The 26680-nt window shown below is 30.1% G+C and overlaps 1 protein-coding gene across 1 annotated transcript in view; it reads left to right on the top strand.

Annotated features, from left to right (window-relative positions):
- Window positions 1–1996: 1996 nt before the first annotated feature.
- The window catches only part of LOC118203792 (cilia- and flagella-associated protein 45-like), a 51958-nt gene continuing 27274 nt past the window's right edge, over window positions 1997–26680 (top strand). The window contains exons 1-7 of the mRNA XM_035376077.2: window positions 1997–3047; window positions 4689–4777; window positions 6786–6883; window positions 11513–11657; window positions 14103–14273; window positions 22447–22625; window positions 23844–24012. Coding sequence (XP_035231968.1) covers window positions 4712–4777; window positions 6786–6883; window positions 11513–11657; window positions 14103–14273; window positions 22447–22625; window positions 23844–24012 — 828 coding nt within the window. The 5' untranslated portion in view covers window positions 1997–3047; window positions 4689–4711. The remainder of the gene's footprint in view (window positions 3048–4688; window positions 4778–6785; window positions 6884–11512; window positions 11658–14102; window positions 14274–22446; window positions 22626–23843; window positions 24013–26680) is intronic.

Raw genomic sequence — 26680 nt, 5'->3', positions numbered from 1 at the left:
AGGGTACCGGTGTTCGAATACTTTTGTGACCGACTGTACCAAGCTTTTCATATACGCTGATGATATCTATGCGCATGTTACTGTTAGGAAGGACAGCCGGTATTCCTGCTTACAAGACACTCTCAAGAAGATCCTTAGCTGGTCTGCTGAAAACAAGGTTTCTTTCTCCTTTGAGAAATCAACACTAATTGATTTTTCAAGAGGAAGAAAGAAATACTCCTTCCCCATCAGAATAGGTGATCTCAGTATTGGATGGAAAAAAGAGCATAAAATACTTGGCTTTATTTTCGAACACAACCTAAGTTGGCGAGCACACGGGGCTTATCTAGTTAAAAGATTAAATAACACTTAATCCACTTAATTAAACTTGATCAAAATCCTCTCCCACCCAACTCAAGGAATGAGAACAAAAAACTTACTAAAGATCATCCAGCAAATCATGATTCTCCAACTCATATACGGATGTGAAATCAGGTGGGGAGACTATCTCTCCTCCCAAAATAAGTACGTTATATACATCAATAAAGCGATTAGAAAACCCTTTTGGGTATGTCATTCTGCTCCAACGACGTTATTAGGAGACTTGCAGCTATTCCGCATTACAATAAATTAAAAAAATGGCAAAGAACATTGTCCATCATAAATCAAAAATTTCGGGGAGTCGCTTACTTTTTCCGCGCCACTAAAAGCGGTAGGTTTAAGAAAGAAAGAAAGGATTTAAGAACTGTTCTTGACAGCTATGAATCTAAATGGATTTTAGATAATAACGTTGTCCGCCAAAAGAAACGGATTCCGCCTTGGATAAACTTTAGTAAATTTTGTAACACCGATTTAAAGAATCTTCACGATTTCGTCACTGATTACGCTCCTTTTATCAAAAATTTGACTGCGGATGTTAAAGCAGAAAACGTATGGGGCTCAGACGGTTCCAAAAACTTGGACAGAACTAGTTTTGGAATAACAAATCTACAAAATACCGTTAACAGAGCCATCAAGATTGTAAGAAATGCTTCTATATACACCGCGGAAGTTTCATCAATTTGGTACACTTTGAAATATCTAGCTAACCTTTCCGAAGCGACGATAATTTTCACTGACAGCCTTGCGGCAGTAGAAGCTATTGCCTCCTTCGAAGACTCAAATAACAACATAATTTAGAATATTCGATATGAAATTTACAAAAACATGCCAAATAGTAAGATTATAATTTGTTGGATACCTAGTCACAAAGGCTTAGAGATCAATGAAAGGGCAGATTTTTTGGCTAAACAGGCGGTAAATTCACACAATACTCCAATCCTCCCCAGGATATCAAAAAAGAAATTAAGGAAGACAGGGAGGGGGGAAATTGATACCATCTGGCAGAATACCAAGTACTATTGTTATTTTAAAAATGTTTTAAATTCCGAATACTTGAATATTAATTGACCCGACTCAAGGAAAATGGAATGTAAAATTAACAAAATCCTCACTCGAAGTATCCTCACGGACTACCTTAAATTCAAGTTAAAACTTTCAAGCACAGACTGAATGATTGTAAAAAATACAATCATCTAAGGAACTATATCGCCAAATTCTGCAATAAAGAAAACATTCAATACGTCCTTCCTGCAGAATGAGACACAATCCGCAAGAGAAGAAGAGGAAGAATGACCTTCCTTGTTTGCATTAGCTGTACATAAGTCACGTGATCCCTGAGGTCATCTGCATTGTCTGTATATAAAAACTTATGTATATACTTATGTATATAAAAGGTATACATAAGTCACGTGATCGATGAGGTCATCCGAATGTATCTCATTAGTTAACAATTCCAATCTAAGAATTCCGAAGTTGGGTCGTTTACTCGCCAACTTCTTCTAACTTACCCAGCCTCACGGACTGGAGGAAACGGCGTTCGCCAAAGTCCTCCCCTCCTTTCTTCTTGCTCAAAAGCAAAATTGCTACAGAATTGCTACAAAGCCTACAGACCGTTCTTCTGCTGTTTGCTCCGATTGGTTAAAGCAGGAAACGTAGGGTTACAGAATCTAGTGCTTGGCGACTTTTGGTTCATCGCCATTACAATTTGTATTTGAGCGTCGTGTACCAAAAAGTACCCAGCGGAGAAACCGCAGCTTAGCAGTAACGAGCGCGGGAAAAATTCTCAGACTTCTAGGTCGCCGGTTCTATCCCCGCTAGTTGCTTTTAAAAACTCTGCTGTGCATGGATTTGTTTTTATTTTAACTTTATTGATTGACTTTGTCATTATTTGTCTTTTCGCCTTCGGATGCGGTGTTAAAATTTTAAACGCCTTTATTTTCTCTATTTTTGTTAATGTTAATTTTTTTCTTATTTTTATTTACTGGTTTGTACTCTTTGTAGTAGGTACCAGTAGCAAGATTACGATCCAAGATCCCGAAAAGCGTTTCAATAAAAATAGCGCATAATGGAATAAAATATAATTTTAGTTATACTTACTCATAATTTACGTAAAAATAATAGATATCCGACGCCCTTAAATGTTTACTGAATGTTTTCATTTGGTTAATTTTTTAATATTCCTTTATTTGTATAAATTAATGCGCTATGGAAATTTACACAACAGACTCTTTCTGACAGAAATGATGAAAAAGTGCTAATGCTATCTCAAAGTAAACACCTTTTTCTTGTAAAACAATTACGTATTTTTAAAAGTTTAAATTGAAATATAAATAAACTATTAATAAGATCAGTAGGTTATTTAAAATATGTTCCACACAATTTCTCTAAGCTTTCATTCATAAACTAAAAAAATATCGAATGAAATAAACGCTGTTTCCATTTGTTTGCCGTTAATTACTACGCCTAACAGGGCGATAACTCGCCATTCCAAAAATGACCGCCAAGCAGATAATTCCTCCAATGAGAGCAGCCCGTAACGAAATAGTCTGTAGGCTTTGTGAATATGCGCGCGAAACTAATTTTAATTTCGCTGTTTCTATGGGAACTGATTCCTCCATTATTTTGTAAACACACGATTTGCTTAAAATTTTTGCCACGTATATTATATTAGATGCATTTTTGATTTTGTACGTCATTTTTGTTCAAATTTCTTATATTTCTATTATTAAAACTTTTTCTTAATTTATAATGTTTTCTGTTTCTTATTGTCATGACTGTTAAATTATTTCTGTAATATCCAATTAAACATCTTCCATTAACCAACTTGCGAGCTTTTTTGTAATATGAAGAAGAACTAAGTAATGACTGAATAATAGTTAGGAAGTTAGCGATTTGTACGGGCATTTTTTAACTTTGCTTACTTATTTTTACATGTAGATTTTATCAAAAATCTTTAATATTTATGCTTTCGTATTGCGTTTTTAGGTAAATTTGTTGAATTTCAAATTGGTTTTAGTGCTTCTTCTGTGAATTAGTTTAATTAATTAATTATAGCAATATCCTTAAAAGAATTACTAAAGGATATTGGTTTAAAGGCAGAGATGATTTCATGGAGAATTTTCCAAAGAAAACAAACCCTTATATTTATTATTTATTGGAATACAGGGAGAATTATTAAAACAAAACTCCATTCAGTCAGTTCATTCCACTGGGCTGCAATGTTTTTTGGTTTCAGCTACTTAGCCACTTACTGTAACTTTTATATGAAAGATAAAAATTTAATATTTTAGCCATTTTGAAATTTATATTGATTTATGGTTAAAGTGCCTTAATGAAAACACCAATAGAAAGGTATTTATAATGCTTTTACTTTCATATTTAAATATCCAGATTTTAGTAATTTTAGGAGATATGCATACATCTTTTGCAATACATTTCTGTCTTTATGGCCTACTTGAAAGAGATTTATCATCTAAAAATTATGCTAAGTTATTGCCAGAGACAGAAATCACCTGTAATTATTTTTTAATTATTCAAAATTTTTTATTAGAATAAATTTTAACAGCACTAAAGATGTTTAGTCAGTTATTTATATTCAAGATTTTGTGACTGCTTGGTATCTCTGGTATACCAGTATACTGGCTGACTTTTTTGGCGTGACACAATTTTATATTTTAATTAGAATAAATTTTAACAGCACTAAAGCTGTTTAGTCCATTGTTTATAATCAATATTTTGTGCCTGCTTGGTATATCGTATACCAGTATACTGGCTGACTTTTTCAGCTTGACACAATTTTATACCTTAACTGGTGTTAAAAAATTGTACTGCAATATCTAACAAAGAAAAATATGCAACTTAGAAATATTTTCAAGTTAAAAAAAGGTAATGGAAGAATAAATTTATACATAGATTAAATTAAAAAAAAAAAAAATAATTGTAAGATATATATGGGCTGGTAAAAAAATAATGAATTTTCATTATTACACTGAAACCATTCAACTATAGATTACAATTTAATCCTGAATATTTAAAATATTGCATTTATTTATTTAAAATATTATAAATATGAAAAATACATTAATGGCTACATTCAATGGCTTTATTCATTTTATGGTGAAATTTATCAGTAGAGTACCATAACATCAAAGAAATATCCTTAAATTTGGAAATTTTATTTTTAATAGAAAACATAGGTAAAGGTCATTGATCTTATTTGATTTTCTTAGAAGTGAAAAATATTAACTATCATTTAACAATGCAGTGTTATTCTTTAATACTTTACAAAATAATACTAAACTGTTAATATATTATTTTCTGCCTTCTAGTTAGTTGATGAAAATATTTAGGTATGTCTAGAAAATCATGTCACACAGAGTATAGACTTGTGAAAAACAACTTCAGAAATAAGAATATGGTAAGTTTGCAAGCTTGTTATCTTTTAATTCAAAATAATATTGACTATTGTATTGGCAATTCTGTAAAACAGCTATTATGTTGTTACAATGTTGTTTACTATGAGATCACAAATTTCTTCAAAATTTACATAACTTTAGAATCTATACTCATAATTCATGGCTTTCAAACTTAAGAACATGTTAAACCTTCCATTGCATTAATAGACTTCAAAACATTTGAAAGATTTAGTAAGTATCCTCAAAATTAGCATTATTAATATTTTGACTCGAGTACTTAAGTGAAAATATAATTAATATTTTCACTTGATTTAGGTATTAAAAAAATTGAATTTATTTTGTGCAGTTATTATGGCGTAATAATTCAGTTTTATCTAGTTAACCTATGACTTAAAATATCAAAATTATTAGTTAGAAAAGATTAAATAAGTTCAAACATCACTGTAAAAGGTGAATTAAAAGGCAGAAAATTCAAAGATGTAGAAATAAAACAAAATTAAATAGATGTAAATGTAGAAGTAGTCTAAAATAAATTATGTGCAAAGCTCTTTATAATGCTTATAATTTTTATTTCAATATTAAATTGTGAGGAGGAGATATTTATGCCTTTGGGTAAAATAGCATAGCATTTTTGGTATACAACAGCATAATTTCTGAATTTGTTATTAATCATTATAATTATTTTGTAAATTTGTAAGTTTAAAGAGATAATTATGATGCATTTTCTGTTATTATTTCTGAATAAAGTAAAAAAAAAAAAAAAAAAAAAAAAAAAAAAAAATATTAGGCAAATAAATATACCATATTTACTTGTGTAGTTTTGCCTTTTTTTTTTACTAATTTTAAGAGAGGAATATTATTCAAATAATTTAATTTCTTAAGGATGTAGTTATATTTAGAACATAATAAGATCTAATAAGAAATGAAAACTAATCATGGATAAACTACCAGTAATTATCACAGTATTATTTATTTAAAAGAAACTTAACATTCTAGTAAGAATGTATAGTAACATTAACATTATAATACCTGATAAGATGTCTTCATTTCTACTTCCTTGTATCTTGAATCTTGCCTGCTCTTTGTTGTCTACTTCCTAGACCTCAAATCATTCAGTGTTTCTGGAAGTTCTGTCTGTCATCTGCTACAGCTTGCAAGTCATCACCATTGTCATCGTCTTCATCATTGGTTAGTCTGTTTTCTCGTGTGCAATGATCTTTAGAACCATCAAGAGCATTAGATGTCTCTGTTTTCTTCAAGCTCTTCACTATTATTGCTTCATCAGTTAGAGCTCATACACCAAATTCCAGGAGCAAATTAGTTAATAATCTGGAAACAATCACTTTATTGTCATTTCACTTCTAAATTAACCACTATATGTATGAATCCATTTTAAAATTTAGAGTAGCTTGCCAAATGCCTTGATAAAGGGAAATAATATATGAATATTAAAAAAAAATTAGAACCTAGGTGGAAAATACACAAGTGAAAATGGTATATCAAATGCTTTACATTATATTTAATATATAATGTGCATCATTTCATATTTCTCCAATAAAGGCTAATTTGTGTTTTTGTTTCATTGCTGTTTAACTTACATTCCTATAAAATGAGCATTTCTTTTGGATGTGTATCTGAGATAACCTTGACTCATTTGCCATGAATCTCATAGATATAATCAGTTTGCATAGGTATCTAGATATAATCAAATGAACGAAATGGGAATACTCCAATCAAAAATTCCAACTAAGTAAAAGCTAAGAATATATTTGCTCCATAATCAAGATTATTACTGACTTGTTTGGTATGTAACTAAAGACATGTTTTAAATTGTTTGAAATGCAAACAAAAATTAAGAAAATCGATATAAATTCAAAAGCAGACTAAAACTATAACTTGCAACCTTTTCAGTGTTTATTAAAATTCTATCAGTTTTCTTTTCTTCAGTAATAAAAGCGAATAAAGTAATTTTTAAATTCTAATATTTTCTTGTTTCTTTTTTTTACTTAGAATACTTATAGCTATCCTGCTTTGAGAACTGTAGATGTTACCCCTGGTGACAGAAAAGAAGTGGAACTTTTATCGCAAGGCTTTGCAAGGAAACTATTGTAAGTAAAATATTTTATAACTTCTTTATTAAGTGAAGGAATACTAAAATTATAATATGTTATTCAGATTTTATGTACATTTTGCTGTTTGAAGTTAGTTTAAATTCTGAATTTTTCTATCCTTTGCTCTCATGATACATAATATGTACACATTTGTATATTATCTTGTAAACATTACATGCAGAAGATTTTCTTCATCACTGTTACTTTTAAGTTCTTTGATTTTTCTTAATGAGTAGTTTAGATAATCTATACTTTTATAAATAGTTTTTATAAATATATGTACATTTTGCTGTTTGAAGTTAGTTTAAATTCTGAATTTTCCTATCCTTTGCTCTCATGATACATAATATGTACACATTTGTATATTATCTTGTAAACATTACATGCAGAAGATTTTCTTCATCACTGTTACTTTTAAGTTCTTTGATTTTTCTTAATGAGTAGTTTAGATAATCTATACTTTTATAAATAGTTTTGTTTTTTGTTTACCTTGAATTATTAAATAAAATCATATAACTGAGGCTCCATTTAGTTTGTCAATTAAAAAATACAACACCTTTTTTTTTTGGCATCCACCTGAAAAGTGTTCACAAAACAGCCCACTATGTTGCCAAAATAAGCAACTCATAACATTGCCAAAATGTATTCACATGGCAACCCAGGTATGCAGGCATGCATAATACATGAGAACTGATTTCCACTTTTCAATTCAACAGTCATATTTCTGATTATATCTGATTAGATTTGATTGTCTGTCCTTGCATTCAAGGATCCCCCCCCCTTTTTTAGAAATTATAATTGCACTGTAGATTTTTCTGGCAGATTAAAAAGAAAGTATTACATTTCTTCAGAAATATACATTTTGTCCAAAAGTAAAAAATGCAAAAATTCATATTCCACGAAGTTGTGCTTTATAAATGATCGAATTTGATGGATCAAAATTTGTGTACCAATGCCAAATTTATGCATTTTTCTGATATTCTTTTTAAGTGAAAACAGATTGCTGTGTATATGGAGAAAACAGTAGTGTACACTGTGCAAAACTGGGCACAGTGTTAAATTGAACACCGTGGTAACCCTATTACTTTCTTTGAAAAAAAAAAAAAAAAAAAAAAAGAAATTGAACTTAACACTGTGCCCAGTTTGGCACAGTGTTAAGTTCAATTTCTTCAGGTCTTTTATACTTTTTTAATGCTAAAATTGGTTGCTGTGTATGTGGTGAGAACACCACACAAGAAAAGGTGTTTTATTATGAATGATTTTTGTGTTTTTAGTTTTGTTAATTGGCTGCTGTTTTATTTAATTCTGAATGCAATGCCATTTTTTAAAAAGCTGTTGTCTTTTCCATCTTAGTTTGGTGAAAAATTAGTCGGCAATGATTGGCGGCAATTTGGAGAGTGCAGTAAATCAGGAAATATTGAAAATTCATATGAACTTCTAAAGTTCTAACAAAATATTCTATTGAATGTTTTCCACAATAGGAAAAATATAATTATAAAATTTTCGGTTGATCTTTACATTCCGGTAACTTGGCGATTTTTTGGCGAAAATTTGGCGACCAACTCCCCTACAGCAACCCTCTATTTTTTTTTCCCCCGCCGCCATTTTGTCTTCACGAAGTAAAGACATGTTTCTTTTTTTCTTATCTACTGAACACTTCTTCCAAAAATCTACTAGCCGAATTACACTTATGCTAGAAATTTTATCAAACAAAACTGCTTAATCATGACAAATATTCACTGCAAAACTCGGAAAAAGTGCACAATACCATACACCTTACGCGTTTTTCAAAATAACACATACACATAAACCATGTACACGCCGACTTATTTTTACTTAAAAAAAATCCCAGAATTGCACAAAAATGGCATTGCGCACACTCTTCACTATATCCATGTACACTGCTTTTTTCTCATAAATTCGAAAAATTTCACGAAAATACATGACAATTTTCTCAATCTTTAAACCCGGTAAAAAGAACATATATGAAATTACCTGATCGCGAAAAAGTATTTACCCTTTACAAATATGAACATTTCCACATATAAAATAAATAAAATATCCAAAAACTTTTACCTCTAAATCATCTATTACATTATACACGTCACCAACAAATTCATACATGAAGCATTACAAATATTTAGTATCAAATATTTAAATTATTTCCATGCACGTTTATTTCAACTTAAACGTAAACCAAATTCCTACAAGCATAAAATTCACAAAATAACTATCATTTCATTAAAATATCACTGAACCATGTACACGTCGACTTATTTTTACTTAAAAAAACATCCCAGAATTGCACAAAAATGGCATTGTGCACACTCTTCACTATATCCATGTACACTGCTTTTATCTCATAAATTAAAAAAATTTCACGAAAATACATGACAATTTTCTCAATCTTTAAACCCGGTAAAAAGAACATATATGAAATTACATGATCGCGAAAAAGTATTTACCCTTTACAAATATGAACATTTCCACATATAAAATAAATAAAATATTCAAAAACTTTTACCTCTAAATCATCTATTACATTATACACGTCACCAACAAATTCATACATGAAGCATTACAAATATTTAGTATCAAATATTTAAATTATTTCCATGCACGTTTATTTCAACTTAAACGTAAACCAAATTCCTACAAGCATAAAATTCACAAAATAACTATCATTTCATTAAAATATCACTGAACCATGTACACGTCGACTTATTTTTACTTAAAAAAACATCCCAGAATTGCACAAAAATGGCATTGCGCACACTCTTCACTATATCCATGTACACTGCTTTTATCTCATAAATTAAAAAAATTTCACGAAAATACATGACAATTTTCTCAATCTTTAAACCCGGTAAAAAGAACATATATGAAATTACATGATCGCGAAAAAGTATTTACCCTTTACAAATATGAACATTTCCACATATAAAATAAGTAAAATATCCAAAAACTTTTACCTCTAAATCATCTATTACATTATACACATCACCAACGAATTCATACATGAAGCATTACAAATATTTATTATCAAATATTTAAATTATTTCCATGCACATTTATTTCAACTTAAACATACACCAAATTCCTACAAGTATAAAATTCACAAAATAACTATCATTTCATTAAAATATAATTAAATTCAAAAACACCACTTAAAATATACATGAGCACATACATTCAATTAATAAAAATTACCTTACAATCCTAATTACTTTAAACTAAATCATTGCTAATAACAATTTTCCCAATAATACCAAATTCCTTTCCACCTTACATTTCCAACAATGCATAAAAATAATTAAAAATACTAACTTACCTAATCTCCTTCAGAATCTTCATTACGTGGCGGATACACTTTTCTTCATTCTCTTTCAGAATCTTTAAAATCATACTTATCTTTCAAAGCAAGATACCAGGTAAAATAAATAACATAATAAAACATGTTTATTTCTCTCTCACACAACCTTAAAAAACATTTCTTACTATCCTTTTCAATACCACTAAATACCCATTTCGAATTCACTTTACTTACGGCCATGGGATCCAAAAATTCACAAACACTATTTCACACAACACAGAATAAAGCCAAATACAGATTTTTTCCCGATTTCCCCCCTTTTCCGATTAAAGAACCGTAATTCGTCCATTAATATCACATGACATATCCCATGATCTCTCATTTCCCCCACACAAAATAATGCGTAATCGGAACTCAGTACTGCTCACATTATTACCAAAGTCCCAGGTAGTAACCTTTATCGCCTCCAAAATGTCGCCAAACTACCAGTTACCGTAATGTAAAGATCAACCAAATTTTCCTTAATGTGAGAAATATGTCTTATGGGTATTCTGGTGCCTTATAAAGAAAATCAAATATAATATCTCTCGTCAGAAATATCAAGTTTTCACATATTTGTAGCTTTCTATAGAAAATTGTGTACTTCCTGACACTTTGCATTCTTTTTTTTTTTTTTTTTTTTTTGGACATGTTGTAGAACTGCCATGCGTTTAATATGTTTTCAAGTATACAATCCCATATATGCTTGTACCACACATGTTTGAGCAAATGTGCATTTACATACTTTTTTTTTAACTGTCATTATGTGGAATGGTAGTAACTGGCTGTAAAAATTTAAATATTGGCCATGAAGATTTTGTTTCTCATATCAATTTTTCTTTTTTCTAAAGTGCTTCTTATTATTATATATGAACATAATAGTACCTATACACTGTAAAGACAGCCAAATAAATATCTTTCCCTATTTCACATAGTTGCAAAAAGCTGACAACTTTTTGTGAAGGAGAGGCAGATAATCAGAAAATACTAAAAATTTTTTGCATTTTGTCCTGTAACAGTAAGGATCCATTCCATTTTCTGTCATAGTTAATAAAGAATCAAATTTGATAAAATTAGGAGATAGTCTCTTTCAGTTCAGTTTACTCCTGTTTACAAAATTTATTAATTTTACTTTAATAATTCCTATCTATATTTGTACATCCACTGTGTTAACAATACTAGTCATTGTGACAATGGGAAATTTAAACCTATTCTTTTTTTTTTTTTTTTTTTTTTTAATAATCTTATTAAATTTCCTCTTTTCCTCATTGCAGGCTTCCTAAACCAGGTCCAAAGAAAGTAATAGGGTTTATGAAGCAAGAGAAGCTAGAACAGCTACAGAAGGCCGCAGCTACAAAGATTAATGAAGAAGAAGCAGCCAAAAAAGCAGAACAAATTAAACTTAGAGAACAACTTCAGGTATTCATATAACTTTAGCTATTAAACATCAGTCTATTTTTTTGTGTCTATTTAGAATTAATGTAATATTAATCAATATCATGGGGTTGTATTATAATAATAGACATATTTCTATTTTCAATAAGTATGCAAATATTGAGTAGATATTCAGGTATTCAGGCATTTATATTAATTGCTTTGAAAGTGACCATGAACTACCACACAGGAGAGTTTTCTAAATGTGTAGAAATCTGTATGTACATTTAAGATTTTCTTTAGAAACTATGTATTAGCCTTTAAAGAATGGAACTGTGAAAGAAATGGTAAATGATTAGTTTTGGGTTGGCATAAATAAGGGTATGCAAGGAATGCAGTCGCATAGAGGCCCGAAGTCTTAGGGGGTCCATGAATGTCCTGCTGAACTACATTTACATATTTAAACTTAAAACATGTATAAAAATCATGTATTCAAGTAGTTATTGTACCAAAAAGTTTTCTTAAAAGAAAGGGGGAAAACTTTACCATGCATATTTTCTACAAAAATTGTATGTTCAAATAGTTTTCTTTATGGAATTTATGATAAATATGTTTTATATTTAACAAACATATCATTTACATTATAAAAGTTCTTATTTATGACTTGTATATTATTACATAAATTATGTTCGTAAGCTCTGTTGATCACAGAGTGCTATATATTAGTGTAATTTCTTTTTTGTACGTTTACCTATCATGTTGTCTGTCAGTTTATAACATAACCAGTTATTTACCAGCTTGCTAAATTAAGCAAAAAAAAAAAAAAAACTTGGATTGGCGCAGATTTTATATAGAAACTCGAAATATACTTGCATGTAAAGCCTACTGGATTTTATTTAAAAATCCCCGCAAATCTAGACTTCTAAATAGACTTTCTTCCCCCCCTTTTTTAAGCACAGTAAATTTATTGGGGTGGCAGGAAAATTTTTTGCGTAGGGGCCCAAGAGTTCTAGCTGCACCACTGGTCCAGGGATTTACTATTAATTTTCTCCACCATTTCGTTTAACCACTATTATACTTAAATTTAATACAGTCAAAAGTCGTTAATCCGGACTCGTCGGGACTTCGGTTATTACGGATTATCGATTTTTCCGGATTATAGATCATCAGTTTAAATCGCGTAAGATGGCATGCAGAAATTCTAAAATTAAAAATATGAAACCGTAATTTATGAAATAAAGAACAATTATGATCTAAAGGGTATCAAAATTTACAAAAAAAAAAAAAAAAAAAAAAGCTTAATATTTATTTGTTTACTTTATTAAACATTTCTTTCAATGTATGTTGTTTAAGTTGCTTCGTTTTATGTGATAATACTTTCTCTTTAATTCTATAAACAGACATAATTTTTTGTTCAGTTACAAAGTTCCGCTGTTCAAGTCCCGTTAATTGCTGTGCCGAGAATACCGACTAACTTGTCAATCGAAATTTTTTCGTTTTCACTAACCTCTCTGTCACATTCTTCATGTCTTTATCCATTTTTTGCAGCAATTCCACTTTTTGTTTGATGGGCATCGAAACATACTTCGGTGCCCATCAAACAAAACGATCCTTTGGGAGCTACAGAATCTAAAATTCTACTTGACATAATCGAAAGTTCAAGTTTACTTTTATAGTATTGATCTTATAGTCTGCAAAAAATAATAAGCCGGATCCAATTCGAAAATTAAGGAACAACGCAATCATCAACATTAACTGATTTAGATAATTAGCTAATTTTAGCTTATACCGTCCGTTATACATAAAACGCGCATGCAAAAACGTATTCTGCGCTTGCGCACACGCAAATGCGCAGTCGTAAGAGGTCTTACTCGCACGCGTAAACGCCTATGCGCATGTGTCAACGTGGTGCATGCGCAGAAAGTTTTTAGCTTTGAGGTCCGGATTATAGATCATTCCGAATTATGGGTGTCCGGATTAACGACTTTTGACTGTATAGCAGGCCTTTATTGTAAATTTACTGTGGTGATCGAAACTAAACATATTGTCTTATTTTTAAGATAGTGAATATAGTATGTAACGATGTAGGGCAACATTTAATACTTGAGCTTTAATTATAAGGATATACTACTTTTAAAGTTTTTGTGATTTTGCAACAAATTTTATGGGGCATAAATGCAAACAAAATGATGTTTAGTAAAAAAAAAGTTAAAAAGCAAAAAAGGCTGTGTAGTTAATTTTATTAATAAAACTAAACATTGATAAGAAGAATTGAAGAAAGACTGAAAAAAGGGGGCTATCAACACTATGGAAGCAGTTACATACAGTGTCAATCAAAATTTTTTAATATGTTATAAAAAATGGCAACTCTAAATATTAAAGTAATTTTAAATATTACATTTAAAAAATATTCTGAGGAGGGAAAAAAAAAGAACCCATGCACTGCATCTCTTTTTTTTTTACAGAGAATTTCCTTGATTTATAATTTAGAAAGAGCAGGAGGCTCGAAGAGTAGAATTTGAAACTTGGGATTTAATGAGGAAGAAAAATGAGAAACTCACTGAATTAGAAGAAGAAGCTAAGCAGAAAATGGAATATCTGAGAGAAAAAGCCAATGAAGCTATTAGAGAGCAGAATGAGGAAATAAAGGAAATTAACAAGGTATTCACATTTGTTGACGTTTACATTTTTGTAGTGCAATATAAATAAGGTAGAATTTATGTATCATAAGTAAAAATAACACTTGAATTTTTGGAAATGGTAAATAGTTTCATCATCTTGTTCTTTATTTAATTATTCCATACTTTATTGTCCAAAAATTCTGTTAGAAGTACACAGAACATGAAGTACACAAAATATATAAGTTGGAGTCTGTCTTTATTTATATTATCTTACATCCTGATAATACTCCCAAAACTGAAAATACAATAAACAAACTTTGTTTTATAAACCTAATGTACACTGCTCAAAAAAAAAAAAAAAAAAAAAAAAAAAAAAAAAAATGGGACAGTCCTGTATCTCCCGATCTACTGGGCCGATTGACAAAATTCAAATTGCGTTCTTTATGTCTCAAAAGCGCGACTTAGGATATATATTAGATTTATATATAGTTTTATTCTAACATAGGTATTTTGACACAAAATCGGACTTTTCTGAAATAACATACCAATTTTTTTACATATTTCGATTCTACGACTCAAATTACGCCTAAATATGAAATTTTGTAAAATGTGGAGCGAAATTTACGGATAAATTCACAAATTTATGTTGGCACTTTTTTGTCAGTTTGCGCCAAGAATAGTTCACTTGGCGAACTTCTTAATATATGGCAACCTAGTTTCCTTTACCGTGAGAGGAAAAAAAGTCACCATCGTTCCTTTTTTCCAAATAATATTCTTTATATTATATTTTTTATTATAACTTATTATTTTATGTAATTTTTTCTTTTTCGAATTTCATTTTAATTGTTTAAGTTGCATGGTGTTTTTCGAATAACTGTTTTAAAAATTTCTATTTACCTATTCGAACTGCGTAAATAAAGGTGTAGCGTTTATTTTTTTTTCAAATAGTTTTCTTTATATATATTTTTTGTCATAGTTATTATTTTAGGTAATTTTAAAATTCTTATACTTTTATTTTAATTGTTTGTGTTGCATTGTCTCTTCAGATAATTGTTTTAAAAATTTCTATTTATTCCTTCGAATTGAGCATTTTAAATATATTTATTAATATAAATTTTCCATAATTTGATTTTATTTATTTGAATTGCGTTTCTTTCGGAGGAATACTTTGTAACACAGACTACGATGCATTTAAAAACTGCATATATTAAAAGAGAAAATACAGTAAAGCACAGTTAACACACCTTTCAATGTTCTATTCAGAAAAGATATATATAAATAAGAGAGACATTTAACTTAGAATTGCGACATTTTAACTTAGGATGACTTGCATACACTGCTTTAAACAGTTTTAACATTGTGCCCATTGATTTACACAATTTTATCCTACATTTGGCTTCTTAAATGTTATTCATATTTTAGTAAAATATTTTATTTTTGAAATCGTAAGAATCAAATATCATAAGATTAAAAAGTTTTAAATTAAAAAAAAATACAAATGCTAAATTTTACGCAAAAATTTATTTTTCCTTCTCTTTTTCTTCAAGCTTTCTACTTTATTCTTGCTCTTTTTCTTTAGGCATTCCGCAAGTATATTAAAAAGCATCCAAATTTTCAAAATATCTTGATATTTCTGACAATCATTTTAAATAAAGTTATCGCCTTCCATTTCATAAAGGCCCACAAATGGCCTAGCGGTAAAAAGTCGCTGAACACTGGTAGTTCACTCCGGGGTTCGAATCCCAGTAAACGGGCTGGTTGCATAGGCGTTTTCGTGGATTTTCTCATGTGTACCGTGTATGCCAGCTGGTTTCCCTTAGAAAGTTCTTCACAAAGGCATCCTTCCTTTTAAGCAGATAGCCATGCTTTGACGTAACTTAATAATCCAATTCAATCCATTTCATCAATATTTGGTCAGAGCCTTTATCAGTCGTTAGAGGCTAAACATTTTGAAGGTATGAGATGTAAGGAAAGACTGGTTTAATCAAGAGGTTTTGGTTTATTTAATTATGACAAAGCACTCTAGGGCTATCTGCCTAAGGGAAGGGATGCCTTTGTGGAGGACTTCCTAAGGGAAACTGGCTCGCATACACGTTACACATGGGGAAAACGACAAAAATGCCCATGCAGCCAGCCCGTTCGCGGGATTCGGACCTCGGACAGAACTACCAGCGTTCAGCGACTTTATCGCTCGGCCGCTGTTTCATCAGGAAAACAAAATAAGATCTTTAGGTGACATCCACATACATCACTGGATAAACTCCTGAATCTTCAAATAATTCGAATGAGAAAATCATGGGATTCTCCATTTATGATACGATATGATGTTATATAACATGATTTAAATTTATACAACCATATAGTCTAAAACCAGTCGCGCTTCACTTTAATCTGCAATGATATCATTTTTGTCTTTTCTGTTAACTACAAGCTCAATTGATGGTATTTGCTGGTGTACACGTCCAAGTGTTTTTTCTTTGAACATCTAAATTCTTTGAAGTATCCTGAAAGTATATTCAAAAGCATCCAACTTTTTGAAACATCTTGGTATGTCTGACAGCCAAATTTCCCTGCAAATTTTTGCTTACTTTTCTCCTTAATTTTATTCTTTCCTTCTACAGTTATTTTCAGTGCACCCACAAGAAAATTAAGATTTTTCGATTGCTAGACTTCCATACATTTTGCATTCTTGTCAATTTTTTAAAATATCAATTACATGAATTACGTTTCAGACGAAGACAGCTTTTCATTTTCTAGTCATTTTAACTATAAATAAAGTTTAAAGCGAAGTCCAAAGGATAAATATTTTAATTAAAATATTTTTGATGAATGACAAAGAAATAAAACAGTCCAGCAGGGTTTATTCTGTACCACCGAGTAACCTGATTCTTATATCCGCTGAAACAATCTAAATCATATTAAAGATCATGTTTTTTTTATACAATCTATAACGCGAGAGAAAAATTAGCTTCTTAAAACATTCTTTCTAAGAGGATTAATATAAAAGATTATATTTATATATTTTAATTATATTATATATATTTTTAAAGCTGGGACTTGAACCAAACTGTCAAATGTTTAAAGTTTAATTTACATGGTAGTTATAATTAAAGTTCAATTTGAAATGGTCATAAAAGGAAAACTACTGTACCAAATGTTATCAAACTTGGGAATCGTGTAAAGGAGGTTATGAGAATTTATTTTTCGCGGAAAAAAAAAAAAGAGTTCAAAAACTCACCACCAGGGGGAAAATGGCGCTGCATACAAGATTGTTAAATGAAATAAGACACGAAAACATCTGTTTAAAATGTGTTTAATATTTTCCGAAACGTGTTACAAAGCATGTTCAAGGTAGCGTCCAGCATTTTCCGAAAGCAAGTTAAATCCTGTTACTGCATTCTCAACAGCAGCTCTTAGCATATCAGGAGGAATGTTACGGACATGTCATTTTTTCATTTCTCCCAAATTGTTTAGATTATCACCATAAACAGTGCTTTTGAGAAAACCCCATAGCTAAAAGTCACAGAGGTTGAGGTCTGGTGGGAAGAGAGGAAGTGTTGGCCTATAAGACGTTCATTCGTGAAATGTTGCCTAAGTAACTGTGCTACACACGTGAGGTGGGGCCCAGCCCTGCATAAAAATCAGAGTATCTAAAATGCCACGTTACTGCAGTTCATGTATCACGAAACATTTTAACATTGACTCTAAGTGAGCTGCAATCACAGTGGTCCAGCTGTCGACTGCTCTTTAGAGAAAAATGGTTCAATTATAAAACTAGCTGTCATTCAACACTAAACGGTGTGGAATGACTGCTATGCAGTCGAATGCAGTAGGGGAATGCAATGGAACTAGATAGATAACATGAGGGATTTCTTTGGCCCAAATCGATTAAAAGCGTTTTGAATCAGTATCTTCATGTTTTAGGGCTGAATTCAGGCTTCAAAAATTACAAATTAGCGATCTGTAAGAAAACGATTTCCAGATTGTACGCACTTGTGCGAGTGATTTGCGATCTCACATTTTCTAATCGCTAATTCGTGGTTTTCACGGAAGAATTTCTCACTTACACGGATCGCACACTCAACGTTTATCGAATTTAATGCCTTTAAATGGTAATTTGCTTACTTCAAAATTTCTTAAGGGTATACAACATATAAACCCGTGTAACAAAAGGTTAAGTTAGATTCCGACCCATATTTCGTTTAAAAATATTGCATACAGAGCCATTTCCCCCCTGGTGGTGAGGTTTGGAACTTCCTTTTTTCGCGGAAAATAAATTCCTATGACCTCCTTTACACGATTACCAGGTTTGATAACATTTGATCCAGTAGTTTTCGTTTTATGACCATTTCAATGTGGAACTTTAATTATAACCAGTCCGTATATAATTAAATTTTCATTTGAAGCTATGCATTATATGTATACCATACGTAAATTTTTCGCTTTTATGGAAAAATAAAGAATTGAAGCAAATATACTTAGGATAATGGATCAAAACTGAAAACATTTCCCCTCCCTTAGAAAATAAAATATTGAAATTCAACCTTGAATTTATTGGGTTATCGAAATATTTAATTTGATTTATCTTCTAAGTCCTAGTTCCGACAACAATTCCATCAAAATTTCCGAATTACTTAAGCTGAAGTAAAAGATTTAATATATATTCACTGTATGTTAATAAAGTAAAGTGTATGTTAATAAAGTGTAATAAAAATAGATTATAGAATTTACGCTGATACAACTTTTTGTCTGACTGCACAACATGTAATGGAAGAGAAGGCTCGTAGAGATCTGTTTTTGACATGCCTCTAAAAGTAGATGTCATACTCCTTTATTCTCTTCAATATCAAAAAACTTTCCTTTGAGAGGCAACTTTAGTTTTTGGGAAAGAAAAAATATCACAAGAAGACAAATTTGAAAAACATACAGGACGATTGAGTACACGTACTTATTTTCGGAACACAAGCGGTTCTCCGACTGGTTATTGAATAATGAAAAGATGCATTGTCATGCAATACAAAACATTTGGAATACGTTTTCTGACTGAAAACATAAGATTAAAAATCATCTGCTTAATTCACAGCCATTTACAAGTCAACTACTGGGGCAATTGCAGAATCGTTTTGATCCTGAGCTTGTAAGACAAACCTTATATCACTGAATTTAAACACTTCTTTAATCTTCCGAGAACGTTCCTTCTTTAGCTCATATTCCAAGAATATTAAGTGAATATAATTATTGCAAAAGAAATTGAATATTCATTTGCAACTACGGCTTGGTAGTTTACTAACGAGTTAACAAAACTTAAATTCTGCTTTTTGTGTCTAAGTATACAACAATATTTTAAATATTTACAAATAAAATATTAAATTGAAGATTTAATTGGAGCCTCACCAGTTGCCTAGCATTTGAAGATTGTTAAATACTAATTGTTTGTTGCGAAGTCTAACCCAGGCTGCATGGTTTTCGTAGTTTTTTAGGTTCTATTTACAAAGGTTCTCTATGAAAGCATCTTAACCGAATAGCTCCCATGTTCTTTCTATGTTCAAATAACCAAATAACCTAGTTTAAGTGCGATTTCCAAGTGAAGTTACTAGCAAAACCCGAATACTCATTAAAAATCATGTAGCTTACCAATCGGGAGTAACATGAAAGATACGGCACCAATAATTGAATTGCTGTTACAGTATGCTGTTTCTAAATTTCGATGGTCATTCCTTAATTAAATAGCCCACCAGCGGCCGAGCGGTAAAGATACTGAGCACTGGTAGTTCGGTCTGAAGTTCGAATCCCGTGAACAGGCTGACTGCATGGGCGTTTTCGTGGTTTTCCCCATGTGTAATGTGTATAAGAGCCAGTTTACCTTAGAAAGTCCTCCACAAAGGCATCCCTCCCTTTAGGCAGATAGCCCTCGTGTGCTTTGCCATAGTTAAATAATCCAATCCAATCCTTAATTAAATATAATTGATTTGTAACTTCTGCTAGAGCTGATGGTAAAAATTGAAGTGCAAATAAATAATATCGTGTGCAATCTTGATGAATATAAAATTAAAAATTTTGCATAGAAAAATATTTGCATTCAGACAGAAAGTTTTTTGAAATATTTGCAATTACTTTATTAATAACCGTATTACTTTATTCATAACCGTATCTATTAATAACTGTAATAATTACTTATTATATTACTGATGATTAGGATTCAGTTCTTGACAATTACATTTTAAATTAGAATTTTAAGGATGTAATGAAAATACGCTACGCACAAAAATACATTTTAGGATAAAAAATGAGTTGATTTTTTATGTTTTAAAACTTCTTAAATTCATTTAATAAACATCGTATCCTCGCTGTTAATTGAATCCAGAATGTTGGGTGTCGTTTATATAATTATTCTTACTTGTCCACAGAACCTGCTGACTTATCCAGCCATTAAGCAGCTGCAGATCATTTTTACATAACCATTGAACTTCCACTAATTCAGTCTCTAAAGGGTTGTATGTTTATACATATCATAATTTGACTTATATAAATGATTATTCTAAATCTTATGTTTCTATAAAAATATACTGTGCTTTAAAAATATGGATAATAGTATCTGCCGCTCTTTCAGCCACTTCAAAAGCAACAGTTTGTTTAGAAATAAATTATGCAGTTAATGTCATAAAATATTTTGATAAAATTCAAATATACATTAAACGAAAATTCTCAGTATTAGACAATTCGATTTAAACTAAGTAAAGTAGCAGACGATAAAACGCCGAAGGTAAAAATTTACTCTTAGAAAAATGTACTCTTATTTTTTTTTTAAAAAAAGGAAGAAAGAGAGAAATTTAAAAAATTGTTAAAAATTTGAATAATATCATCTATAATTTTAAAAAATAGCTTTTCGCCTTATTGAGGGAAAAAATTTCATATAATTAATTCTCCGTAAAATTTTACTTGAAATGTAATTTTAAAAATAGCTGTGGCAATTCAGGTGTAACAAAAATCCATAGACCACATTTGGCGTTATTATCGCTCAAAAAAAGATGCCAAATTTCAAAACACGAAAATATGTAAATTCGTGTATATCTTAAAAAATTTTGAATAAAAAATTCTAATTTTTTTGCAGATATGCTTAAAAATACACCTACTTTATGATGATGGTAAAAATTTTATAGGTTATAATTCAAAATTTTTTTAGAAAAATTTATAAAAATTATTTAAAAATAGAAATTTAAAAAATAAAACACAGAAAATGGGTAAATTTTATTTGGAATGAACCTAAATTTCGAAATGTGAGAGAAAAAATCAAAAAAGTTTAATAAAAAAAGAGATATTAATAAATATTTGCCAAATTCAATTAACATTGAGGAGCTAAAATTTTGAGAGCTAATATTTTAAGAACTAGTCATACGATTTTTACAAAACTTGGTGTTCTGGCATAATTTGAGTCGTAGAATCGAAATATGGAAAAAAATTGGTATGTTATTTCAGAAAAAGTCCGATTTTGTGTCAAAATACTTATGTTAGAATAGTGCTATATATAAATCTAATATATATCCTAAGTCGCGCTTTCGAGACATGAAAAACGCAGTTTGAATTTTGTCAATCGGCCGAGTAGAACGGGAGATATAGCACTGTCCCATTTTTTTTTTTTTGAGCAGTGTACCAAGCTTCTTAGCTAAATGGGCTCAAAAATGTTAAATGAACTCAAAAACTTATCAGTTTATATTTTAGCCGAGCATTATTCATCACAAAGCTTGTTTTATTAGTCTATTTCATTTATTTTCCTGATTATTGTACTGAAGTGACGACAGAAAGACTGAAAAAGCACTAATCATTTATTAATATTCTGAAAGATCTCTAAATCTAAGGAATGAAACATTGAGCTAAAATTAATTATTAAACAGAACAATTAAAAAATTGAGTTTAGTTCTTTAAAGGGATATTTATAGTAAATTAAATTTGGGAAGAGATACATTAATAGATTTCATTTTTAGTAATGAATTATAATAAATAGGTCAATCAAGTTTTTTTTAAATATTAGAAGAGGTTTTTTTTTTTTTTTTTTTTTTTTTTTTTTTTTTAAATCCATTGCTTGAAGGTTGTTATACAGCTTGTAATGTGACAACAGTTATTTGCTGTATGTAAGAAATACAGATATTTTCTGAAAAAAAATTTGCAATATTTTAGTGAGTAATTTAAGGCATATCTGTTTTATCACTGTTTAGCTAATATTGAGTGCTAAAGTTCAGGCAATAAGAGATGCTCAGGTTGAAGAAAAGAAACATATAAAAAAGAAACATGCTATGGCAGAAGCAGATCTGGATGAAATAATGGAACGAGAAAGAAGAGAAGGAGTTTTAAAAGAGAGAGAAATTGAAGAAAGAAGAAAAGAAGCTGCTTACAAGTGATTTTTTTTTTTCAATTTTTCAATTTGTAAAAACACTAAACCTTAAAAACTATTTTTTACTCCTTTTAATTCATGCAGCCAAAATTTGATCAAGCATTTCTAATAAAAGTGTTTTACAAAATTCCTGTTGTACAATTTACCCACCAGTGGCTGAGCGTTAAAGTTGCTGAACACTGGTAGTTCAGTCTGGGATTTGAATACATGGGAATGGGCTGGCTGCAATTTTTTTTGTGGTTTTTCCCTGTTGTGTAACATGTATAGGAGCCAGTTTTCTTTAGAAAGTCCTCCATAAAGGCATTCTTTTTCCTCAGGCAGATAGCCCTTGAGTGCTTTGCCATAATCAAATAAACCGATCTATCATAAAATTTAGTTATAAACCAGTTTTTAATTGTGCATGTTATTTTTCCTTTTTTAATGTTATATCAGAAAAATTATGTGATAGATTATTTGGCAATAATTAACTAATAAATTTTGGTATCTGGTGATACTGAGCTAAGGTCCCTGATATTTATGATTACAATATTCAGTCTCTAAAATTATTAATGGGCTGATTAGTTATTAATGTCATACAAAATATGGATTTTTATATTTTTAGTAAACAATATAATTTATTTTTCCATGTTCTCTTCCTCCCTCCCAATTTTTTTTTTACTTGAATCCATATTTTGGGGAAGTTATGCAAATAAATGTCTATTCTTTCATTTATTAATCTGCGACTAGTCATCTAAATAATGAAAGTATGCTCTTAAAATACAGTGAACCCTCTCATGGCAGTCATCTCTCTAAGCCAACCTTCTGTGTTGGGAACATAAATAAGAAACATGTTTTTGAATGTCATTTTTCTAAGGAGACAACCACTACTAAAAAACCAAAATTATCTGGAATCATTATGTTTATATCCTTTGGCACAGTTTTGTTGTCAATTAGTTGCTGATAATTTTATATTATTAAATGTCTGTACACTGAATGTTTTCTTCTTATTTATTATTAATGCACAATAACATAGATTTGAGTTTAGGTGATGTAGTTGGTGACATTATTGATATTTCAGCCAAGCACTGTACTTGCTACCTTTGATTAATGTTAATGGGCTCTTTAATAGGTTTAATTTCAAAAGTTGATTTTTTTATCGCTTTATTTAAAATAAATTGTCTTTCTTTTTGTAAAGATAAAAGTATTTCATAATATTTGTTTCATGATATCTACTTACTGTAGATCAGCAGCAAAACTGCAAGAGCAGATAAAAGAAAACTTAGAAAGGAGATTACTAGATGAAGAGCGAAAAATAAAAGAAGGGGAAATATTGCTGAAAAAACTGAAAGAAGACCAAATGAGAGAGTATCAGGAAATGAAGAACAAGCAGCTTAAAAAACAAGCTATTTTGGTGATTTTCATCTTTATTTAAAAAAATGAAAATTGATATAACTTTTTAATTTTCTGCTGTAAAAATTATCTTATGTATCTTTTGATTTGGGCATATAGCGTTTAAAAGTTAAAAAAATTAAAATGTTGTGTAAATAATGTGTTGTGAACTTTCCTTAAGGATAAAATAAAATTATGCTTTACTACAGAAAAATATTATCTACATCTATAATGATGTTTCAGATTTTCTCACAGCTGGTTATTATTAAATTGTTGATAAATAACATTAAAATATGGCTTATTTAAACCTAAGCTGTTTTTCAGTATGTTGAATTATATAATCAATAAATTATCATGCAAAGTGTGTAAATTTACTACAAAACTTAGATTATAAGCTTTATATTTAGAACTTTTTTCTTGAATAGTTTCAACTAAAAACTAAAGACCTAACTCTTTTAAGAAGAGAACTACCAAAGCAGTTTAAAGACGAGCAGAATTTTATAAAATTTAAATTAGCTAATTTTTTATCAAATAATTATTAACTGCTTCATTTTGTTGGTTATGTCTGTCATTCTTAAAAAATATGGGGCTGAAACATATATTTTGGAAACGTATATGGAAGCATATATTTAATGTTTCATATATGTCTATATATTTATTATAAAAATGTTTGAATATTTATTGCTATATCAGTAGAACGTTTCTATTGTTTTTGATTGAAATATATATTTGATGCATTCCATTGAAACATACATTTGATGAAAGAACAATATCTAATTTTTATTTTTTCTTTCTTGAAAGTGTATATAGAGTCAAAAGTCGTTAATCCAGACTCGTCGGGACTTCGGCGATTCCGGATTATCGATTTTCCGGATTATAGATCATCAGTTTAAATCTCGTAACATGGCATGCAGAAATTCTAAAATTAAAAATATGAAACCGTAATTTATGAAATAAAGAACAATTATGATCTAAAGGGTATCAAAATTTACAAAAAAAAAAAGCTTAATATTTATTTTTTTACTTTATTAAACATTTCTTTCAATCTAAGTTGTTTAAATTGCTTCGTTTTATGTGATAATACTTTCTCTTAAATTCTATAAACAGACATAATTTCTTGTTCAGTTGCAAAGTTCCGCTGTTCAAGTCCCGTAATTACTGTGCCGAGAATACCGACTAACTTGTCAATCGAAATTTTTTCGTTTTCACTAACCTCTCTGTCACCTTCTTCATGTCTTTATCCATTTTTTGCAGCAATTCCACTTTTTGTTTGATGGACATCGAAACATACTTTCGTTTTGTAGATCCTTTGGGAGCTCCAGCATCGGAAATTCTATTTGACATAATCGAAAGTTCAAGTTTACTTTTATAAAATTGCTTTTACAGTCTGCAAAAATTAATAAGCCACATCCAATTCGAAGGTTAAAGAACAACGCAATCATCAACATTAACTGAAATAGATAATTTTAGCTTATACCGTCCGTTATACATTAAACGCGCACGCGAAAACGTATTCTGCGCTTGCGCACACGCAAATGCGCAGTCGTAAGAGGTCTTACTCGCACGCGTAAACGCCTATGTGCATGTGTCAACGCGGTGCATGCGCAGAAAGTTTTTAGCTTTGAGGTCCGGATTATAGATCATTCCGGATTATGAGTGTCTGAATTAACGACTTTTGACTGTATATATATATTTTTAAGTTAACCATTTTATTTTATTCCTTGGAGTTTGTCATATAGTATGGTACAGTCATGAGCAAATGCTGACTGATTTTCACACCACTGGACTTAAATTCAGATTTTGAATAAGAGATAAATGTTTGTAATTTTGAGGTATGAAGGCATTTAAAACTGTTGAGAAGTTGGTTTTAAAGAAAGAAGGGTACAAACCCTCAGATTTCATTTTGCAAGGACTCTTAATCAAAATAGGGATGGAGTTTAGGCAGAACTCTTATGAACTTTTCTTAAATTAAATAATCCAGTCTAATCCAATTTAAAAGATGTATGGCAGCTTTCAAAAATTTTTTTGTAAAGCTGTGTAAAATTAATCATTTAGAATTAAAAAGCCACCATATGTAAAAAAAGAAATGTGTGCACATAAAAGGGAAGCCTGTGTATGCTGTCAAAGTATTTGTTTTATATATTTGCTCAAAAACCACATATAATTTTTATCATTTATGTGGATATGCTTACTATTCATTTGGATGTATAAATTTAATTCTTTAAGTCAATTAGTACAAGTCAGAGTAAGTAATGTAATAAGTGCAATAAAGTGCAGATTTTTGACATTCCTAATAAGTTATAACTGTAATAAATACCACAGAAAAATACATTCATTGATTATGTAAAACTTAGAATATAGAGGTGGAGTGAAAATGGAGGAATTGTACACTATACGTACAAAAATAAAATTTCTTAGCATGTTATTGTTGTTGAGACTTACTTCATTTATCTGACAGTAACATCAGAACAAATTTCATCATGGTAAGAAGCACAAGACTGCAACTGCTATTAGCATGAACCTTAGGTACTTTATAGGTGATAGTATGACTTTGCTTCGGTTTGTCTCAATTTTGAAGGAGAAACTCCTGGGGTATAGATCAGACTGTGTCCCACTCGTCTTCTTTTAACACCAAACTACTTGAGAGGATTTATGGCTTGTCATGTATTTTAAAAATTCCCATGCCACAA

Source organism: Stegodyphus dumicola, chromosome 8 (assembly GCF_044657685.1).
Source record: "Stegodyphus dumicola isolate Sdum_Otavi_A_Nest chromosome 8, ASM4465768v1".
Classification (NCBI taxonomy): domain Eukaryota; kingdom Metazoa; phylum Arthropoda; class Arachnida; order Araneae; family Eresidae; genus Stegodyphus; species Stegodyphus dumicola.
This window is presented reverse-complemented; position numbering and strand designations above follow the sequence as displayed.